The sequence below is a fragment of the Prionailurus bengalensis genome, chromosome A3, assembly GCF_016509475.1.
Source record: "Prionailurus bengalensis isolate Pbe53 chromosome A3, Fcat_Pben_1.1_paternal_pri, whole genome shotgun sequence".
Taxonomy (NCBI): domain Eukaryota; kingdom Metazoa; phylum Chordata; class Mammalia; order Carnivora; family Felidae; genus Prionailurus; species Prionailurus bengalensis.
Genome location: NC_057354.1, coordinates 27,651,002 through 27,667,374, shown reverse-complemented (window position 1 = coordinate 27,667,374; position 16,373 = coordinate 27,651,002). Strand labels below are relative to the sequence as shown.

Here is a 16,373-nt window from a genome sequence, read left to right as displayed (position 1 = left end):
CACCCAGATTCCCCTTTCCAGCATTTTATATCCTCCTTCCTGGCTTCATTTTTTTTTTTTCTAAAGCATATACTACTGGGGTGCCTGGGTGCCTCAGTTGGTTGAGTGGCTGACTCTTGATTTCACTTAACCAACTGAGCCACCCAGCTGCCCCTGATCTGTGTCTGGTAATATTGCCATCTGAACTCTGAGTGTCTGTTTCTGCTGATTTTCACTTCTGTTGCCTTGTTTTCCTCTGGTGACCATTGCTGGGTTTTGACGGTCGTGGTCCCTTCAGCCCTGAGGTTACCTGCACAAATGTGTATTGAGGGCAGATATTTTCTTTCAGGTGTTCTTGTCCTACCCTTGGGCCTTCAAGGGCAGAGCTGGCAGTCACTTTGGACATCCTTCAACCCCGTGGGGAGACTCTTTGGTCATTCAAACCTGGGTTCAGCCCCGCTGTTCATGATGTACGTGACCCTGGACAAGATCCCCCCTCTCTGGGCCTTAGCTTCCTCCTCTGTACAATGGTGATCGTGATGGTCCCTCCTTCGTAAGGCTCTTTTGAGGATCTGTCTCAGTTCCTGGTTATTGATGTCTAACAAGTTACCCCAAAATTTAGGGGCTCAGAACAACAACAAACATGTAGATCTCACACAGTTTCCGGGGTTTAAGAATTCGGGAGCTTCTTAGGTGGTTTTGGCTCAAAGTCTCTCAGCGGTTTTAGTGAAGATGTTAGCTGAGGCTTCAGTCATCTGAAGGCTTGACCAGGGTGGAAGATCGGCCTTCGAGAAAGCTACGCCTATACCTGGTTGGCGCTGCTTTGCGGGATGTCTAAATTCCTTGCCACCTGTGCCTCCCCGAAGGGCTACTTGAGTGTCCTTGAAACATGGCTGCTGGCTTTCCCAAGAGCAGATGATCCTGGAGAGCAAGGCAGGAGCCATGGTATGTTTTATGGCCCAGCCTCCCTCCTTCAGACGGACAGTGGTCCCCATGACCGGGGAGGGCAGAGTGACCCCTGTGCGGGACTGAGGCATTGCCGCAACCCTGGGCCACGAGTTCCGGGGTCTGACACGGGTGCAGCACGTGACCACCTACAGCCTTGTTGCCCTGCGAGCACCGCCTTCCCGCACAACTTCGGCAAGGCCATCCCCAGCATGCGGTGCCACACTCGGGCATGCATCCTGGATGTCGTGCCGCCATTTGTAGCGTTTTATCCTGTCTACACACAGGGGACCCAGGAGTTTGTGAAAGCCAAGCGGAAGAATCCGGCTGCCTATGAGAATGACAAACGAGCCACTCATCTGGGTGATGGCTCCCTGGGCCGGAAAGATCCTTCTCTGGGAGAAGAGCCTACATTGTAGTGTCTTGAAGACATAATACACTTCATGGGGCGCCTGGGTGGCTCAGTCGGTTAAGCGGCCGACTTCAGCTCAGGTCACGATCTCGCGGTCCGTGAGTTTGAGCCCCGCGTCTGAGCCCCGCGTCGGGCTCTGGGCTGATGGCTCAGAGCCTGGAGCCTGCTTCCGATTCTGTGTCTCCCTCTCTCTCTGCCCCTCCCCCGTTCATGCTCTGTCTCTCTCTGTCTCAAAAATAAATAAAAAGTTAAAAAAAAATTAAAAAAAAAAGACGTAATACACTTCTTGTGGGAAGCAAAAAAAAAAAAAAAGAAAAAGAAAAAAAGCCATATTCTTTCATTTTCATAATATCCTATTTGTTACACCTATCGACCCGGCTCAGGATGGGAGGGAACTACACAAAGGCATGGATTCCATGTGTCAAGGATCATAGGAGGCCATCTTGGAGGCCAGCCATCACATGCCAAATGAGATAATGCGGGTAAAGCGCTTAGAACCATGCCTGACACGTGATGTGACCTCAGTAAACACGAACCATCCCTAACAAGTGCCCTGCTTTGTTCGGGGCATATAGCAACCGCTTAATTTCGTCATTCAACAAACATTTATTGAGCAGCTCCGTGCGCCAGGCACTGTTCTAGGAGCCGGGGAGACTGCGGTGAACAAAACATAGCCCCTGGCCTCATGAAAGTCCCAGACATAGAGTGTCCTGCCACGTGGGGCTAAGTGCTATGACGACTGGCCTCACAGGCAGGTGGGACTTCGACCCATTTTATACCTGGGCCCCGGGGTCAAACAAGCTCTGCGAGGAGCCGAAATGAGCTCTGAGTCCCCAAGGAGTTCAGGATTTCACCAAACACAGAGGTTCTCCAAATTGGCTGCTCGGTCGCATCGCCCCGGGGAGCTTGTTAAGGCGCACACCCGAGGCAGTCTGACTCACAGGTCAGGAGAGAGTTTGGGGATCTGCCTTGTAAACAAGCACCCCAGGGGACCGATGCAGGCGACTGACCCACCACCTCTGAGACTCTGTTCTGCGTGAGTCAGTGATGCAGGGCAGGGCCAGTCCTGCTCCAAGGAGGGTCCAGCCTCCAAGGAGGGGCAGGGCTTAGCCACACAGAGAGGAGGGGAACTGGCTGGAGCCCAGAGACACGGAGCAATTTGTCCAGGGACACACAGCCTGCAGGGGCAGTTTGAAGCACACGGTGGTCGGCTTAGTCAGTTGATCAAGTATATCCCGTGTTGTGTATTTAAATCAATCCATCAATCAATAGCCATAAATTCTTTTCAGGGACTCCCAGCAAGAGGGAGAATCTATTTTCCCACCTCCCGAATCTGGCTTCGGGGCACGCTTTGGCCAATGGGACATTTGCTGATGCAACACAAACACAACAAGCACCTTGGTCCCTGCCCTCTCTTGTTTTTTTGAAACCCAAGAGCACGACAGGAGGGGGCCCGGGCCTAAGCCTGTTGGAGGCTGAGACTTCCTGGAGCAGAGGTGACCCACCCAGGTGGGCGTCCCTACAGCCTGCTGACTGACAGACAACGGGGCTGTGAGTGAGCCTGGGCACCCCTCTAAGCAGCAGCTGCCTGGGCGCCTGGGTGGCTCAGTTGGTTACGTGACCGAGTCTTGATTTCAGCTCAGGTCATGATCTCATTGTGAGATCAAACCCCATGTCAGGCTGCGCTGAGCATGGGCCTACTTGGGATTCTCTCCCTGCCCCTCCCCTGCTCTCTCTGTCTCTCTCAAAATAAAATAAATGTTTGTTTGTTTTTTAAAAGAATTGGCGGCCTGCCACAGCGCGAGTGAGCCAGCTGAGCCCAGCCCAAACTGCTGAGCCAGAGAATCAGGGACCATTAAGTTTTGGGGTTTGCAATGCAGCAAAGACCTGCGACAGCCTAGTTATGGGGGGGGGGGCGGGGGAAATTTCCTCCCTTCACTTGGGGCAAACTGTCCTTAGTCGCGGTCATTAACACTAACTGCCCAACAGACAAACTCCAGATCACCAAGATCTCACACAGGAAGCCTCGTGTGTTGCTCAGTAAAATCCAGTGTGGATCTGGTGGTCCTCCTCCAACTTGTAGCTAAGGGCACCGGGGGCCTCGAGGTGGCCTGCGTCAGGGACAAGAGGGGTGGAGGCTCACCAGCTCTCAGCGCCCTCACAGTGGGCGTTTCCAAGCATGCACAGCCCCCCATTGGTCAGAACTGGTCACATGATTGTAAGGTGGGGCAGGGCAGCTAGGGGAGCCCTTGAAGTACTGGGGACGCCCACCGCCCTACCTTAGCCACAAAGAACTCACTAACCGCAGATGTCATTAGTTTTTTATTTGTGTGGTTACTTGTTTCACAGCTGGCTTCTCCATTAGACTGAGTCCATCTGGCATGATGCCCGGCCTGTAGCCACCGTCCATAAGAGTGGTTGAATGGCGGGCTAAGCGAGCGAATACAATACTGTATTCGAATACAATACTGCGAGGCCGCAATACTGTCGTTTGTATTTAGCCCCCAGTTACAGAGAAAATCCCCAGTTAGATTTCCTAGAGCCCCTCACTCCCGATATACTCAGAATACACTTGCACTACGTTTGATTCTGTAAAAGTTTTATGATGATCATTATCTGGGTATAAATGGAGCGTGGAAGTGCTCTGTAATCGCGGCCATGTGCGTTACTTGGGGAGAGTGGATTTTACATTTTTACCTGTCCGTTGACTGAGCAGCCTTGTGGAAAAGTTCCTGCTTCGCGGCAAAACCAGGTGAGTCTTTTTGTCTGCTGTGTCGTCTTGGACGAGTCTTCTGCTCTCTAAACCACATTTTTCTTACCTGTAAAGTGACCGGCGCATTTACCTTACAGGGTCGTCCTGAGAATTAAAGGGGGTCTCTAGGTGTAAGCCAGGAGGGGAAAGAGGAAAGCTTGGGGGACCGCCTGCCCCATGAGACCCGAAACACAGCTGGGCCCTGCCGCGGGGAATGCTGGCTGCACACAGATGAGGCTGACTTCTCCCAGTCTATCAGTTAGCTTTCGCCGCCTAACAAAACACCGCAAAACTCAGAGGCTTGAAACAACGATCACTTTATTTAATTCATGATTCTGTGAGTCAGCTGGGCAAGTCTTCCGGCCTCCATCGGCCTGACCGATCTCTGCATTTGCGGACTGGTGGCCGGGTGGTCCCGGGATGGCTTTCGTGACACGTCTGCAGCCAGCAGGCTATTGACCTCAGTGCTCGTGCTTTCTCCCAACTATCTCCCCTCCCACGTGTAGCGTGAGCCTCGGGGAGGCTGTACCCACCTACAGCTGGGGGATTGGCGTGGTTAATTAGCGGGACTGCATTTCCCTTGCTGGTGATTGGTCAGGAAAGGGCAGGTGACCCAGCTCTGGCCAATGAGCTATGTGGGAAAGTCTGTTGGGCGCGCTTCTGGGAAAACTTTGCCCGTCCTGAGAGAGAGCTGTGGGGCTCATAGGAACAGCTAACTCTTATGGAGGGTTTAAGTGCTTTACGTGAAATAACTCATTGAACTCCCGTGAGTTAGGCACTGTTGCCCTCATCGCAGAGATGAATCATCTCAGGCATAGAATAGGGTGGTTAAGAAACAGAGGGTCAAACCGCCCGTGAGTGCGGGAGCCAGGATTTAATTCCAGGCAACCTGACTCCAGAATACTGAGTTGTTCGGTACTACGGAGCTGCCCTCCTGCCTCCTCTGGTCGTGGATCGCTTATGTGACACCTGGGACTTGCTGTGGCCGTTGTGCCAGTAGTCACCAGGGACAACAGAGCAGAGACGGAATGAGCCTGGAGAGCCAGAGTCCTTGCTGACAGTTCTGAGAGCTGAATCAACCAGCCCAGAAGCCCATCCCATCTCCTGACTTCTTGCTTTGTGTGAAATACATTCCTTCTTTTATTTCTATTATTTTTTTGTGTTTATTTTTGAGAGAGAGATAGAAAGACAGAGCATAAGCAGGGGAGGGGCAGAGAGAGAGAGGGAGACACAAAATCCGAAGCAGGCTGCAGGCTCTGAGCTGTCAGCACAGAGCCCAACGCAGGGCTTGAACTCACGAACCATGAGATTAGGACCTGAGCTAAAGTGAGACACTTAACCCACTGAGCCCCCAGGCGCCCCCTTCCTTTATTTATTTATTTTTTGAAGTTTATTTATTTATTTTTAAAAATTGTTTTTTAACATTTTATTTATTTTTGAGACAGAGAGAGACAGAGCATGAACAGGGGAGGGGCAGAGAGAGAGGGAGACACAGCATCTGAAACAGGCTCCAGGCTCTGAGCCGTCAGCACAGAGCCCGACGCGGGGCTCGAACTCACGGACTGTGAGATCATGACCTGAGCCAAAGTCGGACGCTCCACCGACTGAGCCACCCAGGCGCCCCTGAAGTTTATTTATTTTGAGACAGGGAGAGAGAGAGAGTATGTGCACGAGTGAGTGGGGGAGGGGCAGAGAGGAGGAGAGGGAGAGAGAGAGAGAGAGAGAGAGAGAAAGAGAATCCCAAACAGGCTCCCCACCGTCAGTGCAGAGCCTGACTCGCGACTGGAACTCACGTACTCGGGGCTGGATCATGACCTGAGCCGAGACGTTAAGAGCCCAACGCTCCACCAACTGAACCACCCAGGTGCCACCATTCCATGAGAGGCTAGAAGGAATGTCCCGGAGAAATTAAACTATCTCACCACTCCTTTATTAGGCACAAGGTAAAAATAGATTCTTCTGGCATCCAAAACCCGTAGTATTGGTCCAAAACCCAGAACAGGGCTTGGGACTTTCCAGGAGGCCAGGGGGAGACGACCGTGCCCCCTCCATCCCCCAACTCTGGTGCTCAGGCCAGAGGTGGACAGGCGTGGGCCCTCGCTCCAAACCGCTCCTTGAGTTAGGCGAGGACCAGCCTCATAGTCTGAACTGGGGCTCCTCCAGCCCAGTCCTTGGCTCGGAGAAGAGAGCGGCTGGGAGCCCAATTCCCAGCACGGCCTGGGCTCTGGAGTCCTGAGTTGCAAGGGAGAGGCCAGCAGCCTTTGTTTGGCACAGGGATTTGTGAGAGGCACTGTCCCAGGTCGGAAGTGCCTGGGCACCAGCACGAGTGGATGCGGACACCTGTGCTGAGAGGGCCCAGTGTGGACACTGACCGTGGGCTGGAGATGTGTCGTCCGCAGGAGCTTCGTCTTTTGTTCACTGCGGCGCTCCCAGCACCGAGAACAGGGCTCGGCGCGCAGTGAGCTCCCAGGATTTGTTAAATGCGCAAGCCTGTGTGCACAGGTGTGTGGAACCTCACAGGTGTGCATACAGCACACTCCACACATGCCTCCTTTCTCCCTTCTAGAAGGCACTAAGGTTTGGCTCAGTGCAAAAACAAAAAAAGGCAGGAGAGAACTTGGAGATGCCCCAAACTCAATTCCACTGCTGCAGCTGTGAGTCCAGGGCTACCTAGCCATATAGACCAGCTTCTCTTACCCCCTCCTCTTCCTCGGCCTCCTCCAGCCCCGGCCCTTCAGGGACCACCTGATCGGCCTCCCAGAGGTGGGATCGGGGTGGAGCTGAGGGGATCGGCTTCTCCCGCAGCCAGGGATGCAGCAGGATGCCCGTGGCCGTGAGGCGTTCGGCTGGCTCCCGTCGAAGGAGACAGCGGACCAGGCAGCGAGCGGGAGCCGAGAGGCCCTCGGGCAGGGCAAAGGCACCGCGGCGGATCTTGCCAAAGAGCAGGGCAGGCTCTGAGTCTTGGAAGGGGTAGTGGCCAGCCAGCATGGTGAAGAGCGCCACGCCCAGGCTCCACACATCGGCCGCCTTGCCTGAGTAGGAAGCCCGGGAGCTGAGGATTTCAGGTCCCACGTAGGCCGGGCACGCGTGTTTGTCCCACAGGGAGTCGTCGGGCCCGTTCAGCACACAGGCATCCTCCAGGTTCTCCAGCACCAGCTTTGTCCTGTGGCAGGTGGAGAGACAGAAGGGTCACCTCCTATTGGGCCCCCCGTGCCCCCACATGCCCCCACGCTGTCACCCTTAATGGCACCCACTTCCTGAGTGCCTGCTAGCATGGGGAAGAATTGAGCCAGTCTTGGGTCGCCCGGGGGGCTCAGTTGGTTAAATGGCCGACTCTTGACCTCGGCTCAGGTCGTGAGCTCGTGGTTCGTGAGTTCGAGCCCCACGTCGGGCTCTGTGCTGACGGCATGGAGCCTGCTTGAGATTCTCCCTTCCTGCCCCTATCCCACTCATGCTGTCTCTCTCAAAATAAATACATTTAAAAAAATAATAGTAATAAAAATAAAAAAGAATTGAGCCGGTCCTATGAGGCTGGTTGACCGACCTCATTTTCCACATGAGGAAGCCCAGGCTCAGAGACATTAGTCATTTCTCAAGGCCACAGAGCAATTCAGTTCGAACTAGGACTCTGAGAGGAGCACATTTCCCAGTAGTCCCTTGGAGAGGCGGCTGAGATGGGTGGGGGCCTTAAGGCTCTTCTAAATATTTATTTATTTATTTGTTTATTTATTTATTTATTTTAATGTTTATTTATTTTTGAAGGAGAGCGAGAGAGAGACAGAGCATGAGCGCAGGAGGGGCAGAGAGGGAGGGAAACACAGAATCCGAAGCGGGCTCCAGGCCCTGAGCTGTCAGCACAGAGCCCGCCGCGGGGCTCGAACTCACGAACCGCGAGATCATGACCTGAGCGGAAGTCGGACGCTTAACTGACTGAGCCACCCAGGAGCCCCCTGGCTGGTACTCTTCTAAAGTGTCAAGGTCAAGGAAGACAAGGAAAGACTGAGGAACAGTTTCAGACTGGGGGAGACTAAGGAGTATGACAACTGAATGCAAGCTGGGCTTCTGGACTGGATGCCAGACAGGAAACGAGTATTAGAGGGAAACTAGCGAAATTGGAATCAATCCGTGGTTCAGTGAATAGGTACTAGACCCAGGTTAATTTCTTAGTTTTGATGGCTGTTCTGTGGTTGAGAAGTTAATATTAGGGGAAACTGGGTGAAAACAATATGAAAACTCTTGGCACTATTTTTGCAACTTTTCTGCACGTCTAAAACTATTTCAAAAAGTTTAAAGGGTACGATGGGGTCACCCTTCTTCCCCCCACTCCCCCCCCCCCCCACAAAAAAAATCTTGAAATGAAATTCATGCTCCTGATGGATGTTCGCATGCACCTGATTGGCTTGGCATGCTCCCTGACACGTCCTGCGCCCCCCCCCCCCCGGGGGGAGTCTAGGGGAGGGGACAGAATGCCAGGTCCTCCCTCCAAAAATCACTGATCCTCAGCGTCACAGAAATAGTTCCCACGTGAGGAGCTTCAGGGCCTTTTTGGCTTGTTGTCTGTGGCCCTGACATCCTGGAAGCATCTTGACAACCTGGCCCTTTCCCCTACCAGTGGGGAAACTGACGCCCAGAGACTCCGGGTCACCCAGAGTCAGCAGGTAAGGCCAGCCAGACTCCCGCCTCTCAAGTTTAAGGTGAATTAGGACCTCTCTGGAGTCACCTCTGGGGTCAGTTCCCAGCTCTGCTATATATTTAGCTGTGGGGTCTTGGGCCTTACTTGACTTCTCTGGGCCTGTTTTGTCCCCTGACCTAGAGGAAGCAATACTAGCCCGCCTCCTATTCGTAAGGATCCCAGCCAAGTCAGACAGGGCAGCCAAGCTGCTCATCACCGTCGTCAGCTACTGTGACTGTCACAGAGGCAATGCTCCACCTCAGGGGCTTTGCATTCGGTCTGAGTCAGCCTTTTCCTGGGACCCGGGCGGAGGTGCTCGTCCAGGCTTCTCCGTTCCTTGCGTAAGTTACTTTACCCTCCTGGGCCTCGGTTTCCCCAGCATGGCTCACCTCTCAGGCATGTCTGTGCGCAGGGTCTCTGTGCCCACACTCACCTCTCCTCGTTGGTGAAGACAAAGCGCCGCAGCTTGAGATCGCGCAGGACCAGGCCGTGCTGGTGACAGTGCGCCAGGGCGGCGGCCATCTGGCGGAAGAGCGCGGCGGCCTCGGGCTCGGGGAGGCGGCGGCGGCGGCGCACCAGGCTGTGCATGTCCCCGTGGGGCCGTGGGAAAAAGGTGTAGAGGTGGCGGGGGCCCGCCACGACGTCGGCCGGCCGCGCCACGTGTCCCCGCGGGGGCAGCCTCGAGTAGGGCTCCAGCACCGCCTGGGCCTCGCGGGCCGGGTACACCTGTGGGCGGGGCGGGGCGGGGCGTGAGCGCAGGTGGGGGCCGCCCCGCGGAGCCCGGCCTGGCCTTGGAAGCAGTCACGGCCAACCATTCAGGCACTGTGTGCTCGGCACTGTGCCACGCCAGCGAGCCGCTCCACCCGGACGAAGCTGAGAGGCCGCACAGCCAGCGGGCGGCAGGCCTGAGACCTGAATCCGTGCTCCACGGTCTGTGCCCTCAACTGCTACCTTAGACGCCCTTAAACTTCAGGCAACTGGGAAATGACAGGGAACCCAAACGGAAATAGCCCAAGGCCGTGGAAATGCAGAAGAGTAGATAGCCCACGAGTCACTTTACGCATAGCATCCGGTGCTCATAGCTATTCCGTTCCCTAGGATGCATAGCTATTCCGTTCCCTAGGATGCACCGCCTGCCCGCTCTCTCATTCACTACACAAGGAGACACTGGCGGCTGCCTGTGCCTGCCTTGGGGATCCAACCTGGCTGACGGCCGTGGCCCCTGCCCTCCTGATGCCCACGGTCCAATACAGGAGACAAGGAAACAAGCCAACAGACAACATATTTACAAATTCTCATGAGCATCCTCCAGAAAGATGTTGGAGGAGAGAATATTTTGGAAGGGGGCACCTACCCGGAAAGGTGTGGTCTAAAAGGGACTCTGGGGAAGTGACCTGAATGATTCAGAGATGCCCACGGGATAAGCTTTCCAGGTGGGGGACATGGGCAGTGCAAGGGCCCTGAGGCAAGAAAGTGTTTGAGCCACTTGAGAAAAACCAGCCCAAGATCAGTTCAGCTGGAGTGGGGCAGGGGAGGGAAGGGGGCAGTGGTGAGTGTGGTGAGGGTGTTGGAAAATGTGCTCGGGGCTCTACGGACATCAGATGGAAACCTCCCCACAGCCCTGAAAGGTGTGTTCCGTTTTACCGATGGTGAAACTGATGTTCAGGGAAGGAAGGTCACCTGTGGGAAGCCATACAGCTGACCAGAGGCGGAGCTGGTATACTGACTTCGTCTGCCTTTAAACCCTTCCCATGTTATTTTGGCCATGCCCACACAGAAAATAAAAATAAATAAAGCGCATACATATTTAATTCATGAAGAAAAAAAAAAGTAAGCATATGTTTAAAAAAAGAAAAGAAAAGAAAAGAAAACCAAACAGCTGGGTGGCACGGAAGGAAGAATTCAAAAAAACAGAGACTACTTTTTTTTAAGTCAGGGTAAACATTCCTGCCTCTGTGCATTTGAACTTGCCTGTCCTGCCGCCGGAATGCTCTTTCCTAGAGACCCACAGGGCTGCCCCCCCCCCCCCCATTCACATAAGTCACCGCTTGAATGTCACCTCCTCAGAGAGGGCTTCCTGGACTAAAATCACCTGCTCCCCCATAATCCCTGTCCCCCTCTCTTTCAGCTCCCAGCTTTCTCTCCAAAGCACTTACGATCCCCCTTCTTCTCTTGTTTACTGTCCATGTCCTCCACGTAAGCATCGGCTTGATGAGAGCAGGACTCGGTCTATGTTAGAGCCACAGCAGGGTGCATGGCACCAGGTTTGTTGAATGAATAAATAGGTGATCCTCTACAGACAGGCCGATGATCCTTCTGCACACTGACCAGAAAAGCCTAGGCGATGGGGAAAGCTGGAGGCTCACTGGCTGCTTCCCCAACAAACACAGGAATAAAGTAATATAAGGACCCCTCAGCCCTGGCAATGCTCTAGAGCCAAGGCCCTTTCCAGGCCCCCTGTGATGCTGGGGGAGAATGACCCTGGGGGAACGTACCTTGCAGGTGTACTCGGTGCCTGAGGGGCAGTGCAGGGCCCAGTAGGCCCGGCCACCCTCCTCAGGCTCCAGGAGGACATAGGGCCCAAGACGGGAAGCAGTGGTCCCAGCACAGGCATGGGCTGGAGCAGGAAGTGGGCTCGGGGGCAGCGGGCAGGAGGGCAGCCTGGGCTGGGGCCCGATTCGCGCTTGTTTCCGGATGGGACACTCGGTGTCTAGGTCATTGTCCAACTCCCACCGCTTCCTCCTGGAGGGGGCACCCGCAGCAGCAGCCAGAGGGGTGGCTCGCATCTGCGAAGAAGAGAAAAAGCACTGAAGTGAGGCTGTTTGGTGCCCCCCCCCCCCTTCCCTAGCCTTTATGGAGGAGGACTTGGCAGTGTGCATCAAAGTGACAAACGCCCTTAACCTTGACTGCGTGTCCCGCTTCTGGGGATTTATCCTCCAATTAAAATGCCCACCAAAAAATTAAACATGTCAAGGCTGTTCATCAGAGCCTTGCATCCAATAGCAAAAGGCAGGAAACACCCAAACGTCCAGCAGTATGGGGTTGGTTAAACGCCATGATACAAGCCACATGGTAGAATATTATACAGCCCCGGAAAGGAACCAGCAAGCCCTGTACACACCGATATAATGATGTCGGTACACGGTTATCCTGCACCCACGTGATAGAAACCACTAAATGTCCATCATTGGGGAACTAGTTAAGTCAATTATATGTCATCCGTACACGAAAAAACTGTAGCATTTACGATTAAGAAAACTCTTTAGGGGCACCTGGCTGGCTCAGTCAGTAGAGCATGAGACTTTTTTTTTTTTCAGTTTATTTCTTTCTTTTGAGAGAGAGAGGCAGAGAGAAAGAGAGAGAATCTCAAGCAGGCTCCGTGCCGTCAGCATAGAGGCCAACATGGGGGTCCATCTCCTGAACCATGAGATCATGACCTGAACCAAATCCAAGAGTCGGATGCTTAACCGACCAAGCCACCCAAGTGCCCTGCATGTGACTCTTGATCTCAGGGTCGTAAATTCAAGACCCAAAATTTTAAAAGCTTACTGAAAGAAGGAAGAAAGAAAGAAAGGAAGGAAGAGGGAAAGAAAGAAAGAAAGAAAGAAAGAAAGAAAGAAAGAAAGAGCAAGGAAGGAAGGAAGAGGGAAAGAAAGAAAGAAAGAAAGAAAGAAAGAAAGAAAGAAAGAAAGAAAGAAGAGAGAGGGGTGCCTGGGTGGCTCAGTCGGTTAAGTGTCCGACTCTTGATTTCAGCTCAGGTCATGATCTCATAGTTTGTGAGTTCGAGCCCGCATCAGGCTCCGCGCATCAGGCTCCGCGCTGACCGTGCAGAGCCTGCTTGGGATTCTCTCTTTCGCTCTGCCCCTCCCCAACTTGTGCTCACGCTCTTTCTCAAAAATAAAATAAATTGGGGAGGGGGGAAAAAAATAAAATAAAATAAAATAAATAAACCTAAAAAAAAAGAAAGAAAGAGAAACTCCTTATGTGCTGATTAGAAAAACCTCCAGAGTGAACGGTTAAGTGGAATTTAAAAAAAGCAAAGTGGAGAATTGGCCTTGGCGGTGAGAGGAAGAGAGACTTTGCGCTCTATCTGCTGAGTGGTGTAGTGCAGGGAGCTATTACCTGGGGCCGGGAGGGAGGGATGATGCATGAATGAGGAAGGTATGAATGTACATATGAATGCGGGCTCTGGAATGGATATGTTGTCCAGTGCACAAAGCAAGCTGCTATAGGACAGATATACCCTGAGATGATTGAGACGATATCATTCATGTAAAAAACGCCACCAGCATATCAAAAAAATATCTCCATACTTGCTTATAGGTCGGTATGTAAATGCACAAGTTTTGGAAGGACCCAGACTAAACCGGCCACAGTAGCTCCTGGCCTCCTGGGAGGCCCAAGAGAGGAAGGGATTTGGTAGAAAGGCAAGGGCATTTTCAATTTCAGTATTTTTATTTATTTTTATTTATTCATTTATTATTATTTTTTATTTTATTCTTTAACATTTATTTATTTTTGAGAAGAGAGAGACAGAGCATGAGCCGGGGAGGCGAGAGAAAGAGGGAGACACAGAATCCGAAACAGGCTCCAGGCTCTGAGCCGTCAGCACAGAGCCCGACGCGGGGCTCGAACTCACGGACCGCGAGATCATGACCTGAGCCGAAGTCAGACGCTCCACCGACTGAGCCACCCAGGCGCCCCTCGAGTTCAGTATTTTAAAATAAAGATCCTGCACTCATTTATGGCTTGAGTATTTCAAAAATGAGTGTATTTCTTTTTTTGTTTTTTCAAATGTGAACTTTACTATTGCCTGATGACTCAAAGCTATCAGAATCACAGGTCCAGAGTTAGTCAACAATAGACAGTGCAGTTTCACCATCAGGTAAGAAGTAAGGCAGGGAGGGGATGTCTCTCAAAGGCGGTAAGATTCATTCATTCAGTTATGGAGGAAGCCACCCCCCCCGGGGGGGGGGATGCAGCTGTAAAACTGTGTGGTGGGTGGAGGAGAGGGCAATGGCATGCCAGAGCAGGGAGGTTCTCTCCTGGATCTATCTGCCTACCCATTCCGGCTCCAGATGAGGGACACGGAGCCAAGGTATAAGACATTAGAGGGAGATAGACTTCAGCCCCGGTTAAAGACCTTCCCGAAGGTCTGAGCCAGGATCAATGGGGAAACATTACTCAGAGTCGGTTCTCAGACTGAGGACCACCTACTCCTAAGTCCGAGCGAGCGGTGGGCTGCCTTGGGAGGGAGGCAGGGAGACCTCAAATGGCGTGCAAGGCCATAATCCCAACGTAGTAAGAATGCAACAGCGGGTGGCTGTAGTCAGACATTCCCAGGTTCGAATCCTGGCCCAGACCCGGCCTGGCAGGGGTAGCCCTGGGCAATGGAGGCGGCCTAACACCTACCTCTTGCTGTTCCCTGACGCCTCTGGCGGAATAAGGGCAGGTCATGCCAAACACACACTCACAGAACCCAGAGCAGACAGCTGTACACACGCGCCTCAAAAACACTGTTTGTCCAAGCCGGCCAGCTGCGACACCACATCCAGGGCAGAGAGGGGCACACACATCATTAAGGGACACACACCTCGTCGTCCTTGGGCAAGTGGGCAGGCATACACACGCAGAGCCCTCCCAACTCTCCCACGCACCACTGACCGATACCTGTAAGGTCACAGGCAAGGTCTGACACGTGCCCCACCCCCTAGACGGCCCCGCCCCGCCTGCCGGCTCCTCCCGTGGGAGCGGAAGCGGCGGGCCACGGGTGTCCCGAGGCAGAAGATTCAGCGGAAACCGAGCAGCGGGAGGGGAAGAGGCGAGGAAAGGAGGCTGGGCCCCAGGGCTGTGAGAAAGGGCGGACCGGGGCCCTCCTCGCTCCTCACGCCCCAGAGTCTGCAGGGACAAAACGCAAGCGTGCACGGTGCAACCCGCAACCCGCAGCCGCAGCGCCAGGTGCATACCTGCGGCCGACGCCCCGCACGCTCCGGGGGTCCCGCACCCTGCATCCTCGCTCCCTCTCCCCCTGCACCTGCCCCCAAGGTACCCGAGCCCGGCCCCAGCACAGCCCACACCTGCCACCGGCTCCTCGCGGCTCTGACCGTGCGCCGAGACACATCCCCTCCAACCCCGCAGGCCCACGCGGATCCCGCGCACACACCCCAGAGGGACACAGACCCTACGCGGTCCCCAGCGTCCCCCGCGGGCCCCTCACACACACGCCTCCCCCGCCCCACGCTCACCTCCCGGGGCCACACGCCCGCACCTCTGTCCCCTGCTCCCTCCGCCCCCAGGATATGCTCTACTTTCGCGGGTCCGCACCCTCCAACCCGTCCGCCCCCGACCCCCGGCCCGACCCCTCTCCGGCCCCGCAGGGTACCTTGCCCGGGCGTGCGGCGGGATCCTGAGTCTCCAGGGCACTCCCACGTGGCCGGGGGCCCGCTGCGACGCGGCTGCGCTCGGGACCCCGGACCCCGCAGCCGGACACGTGTGGAGCCGCCGCCGCTTCCGCTGCGAGTGTCTCCCGGCTCCAGAGCCGGCTCCGGCCCGGGCCCGGGTGATGCAAACCTGCGCTAATCCGCCGTCGCCTGATGCGCTCCAGCCCGGGATTGCAACATCCCGCGCGCTCCGCCCCCTGGGGGAGGGGAGGGGGGGGTCACCGCCCCGGCGCGCCCCGCCCCCCACGGGCGTCTCGGCTCCACCCCCTCCCCCACCTGCCCCGCGCAGACACCAGCCACTGGCTCTCCCTCCTAACTTGGAAAGAGCATTTTGCTTTTCTGAGCCTCAGTCTCCCCATATGTGAAATGGGGAGAACGTCCTTCCTTCTCAGGATGCAGAGGAGAAAAAGAGCAAACCGTGACAGTTCCCCGGGTGCTTTCCTGTTTTATAAAGTACCTTCCCACCAATGCTTTATTAACCTTTAGGAGGACTCTGGGCAGGCAGGAAGCTCCGCTTGCCCCATCCTAGCCCGAGGCCCAGGCATGGGAAAGCAGCCCGGGAGTTTTGCAAAGACCTCAGACTTTAGGATCTGAGTCGGGGCTCAGAAGCACCGATGTGGTCCCCCGGGGAGGCCTGGGATCGGGCAGGCGTCACAGCGTCCCCTGGATACAGGCAGCGCAGCCTAATGATTAAGAGCCAGCGCCCTAGACCCAACCTGCCTAAGAGCGCACCCCACCTTTGCGCCGACGCACTGTGCAACCTCAGGAAAGTTACTTAAAACCCTGCTAGAGCCGGAAATTCCTCCTCTGTAAAATGGGCTTATAGGAGTACTCACTTCGTAAGGTTTTCGCTTGGACAAAATGCTTAGAGCTAGATGGCACAACCTAAGTGTTCAATAAATAGAATAGAGGCTCGGGGAGGGGAAGTCACCCGTAACAGGACTGACACCCCAAGCCTAAGAGACCCTGGTGCCACTTCCTATGTGGTGAAGCATCCCCGTGCAGCCCCAGGGATCCAGTGCCTTTCTTGGAAATCCCTTTTAGGTCTTGATGTCTCTGAACGCACCAGTGTCAAAAAATAGCTTCTCCAGGAAGAGGTTGGATGGCGTTGGAAAGGTGGGTGAAGCTACCTTTGTTGCTCAGGTTCCAGAACCCCAGGGACCAGCTCACCTG

The 16,373-nt window shown here is 54.5% G+C and overlaps 1 protein-coding gene across 1 annotated transcript; it reads right to left on the bottom strand.

The window, feature by feature from the left end:
* Nucleotides 1–5,996: 5,996 nt before the first annotated feature.
* Nucleotides 5,997–15,347, bottom strand: TRIB3 (tribbles pseudokinase 3). Its single transcript, XM_043602684.1, has 4 exons — nucleotides 15,143–15,347; nucleotides 11,256–11,546; nucleotides 9,194–9,486; nucleotides 5,997–7,251 (listed from the first exon to the last, which is right to left on the bottom strand). Exons 2-4 carry the CDS (start codon nucleotides 11,544–11,546, stop codon nucleotides 6,759–6,761), a joined length of 1,077 nt encoding a protein of 358 aa, XP_043458619.1. The 5' UTR covers nucleotides 15,143–15,347; the 3' UTR covers nucleotides 5,997–6,758.
* Nucleotides 15,348–16,373: the final 1,026 nt, after the last annotated feature.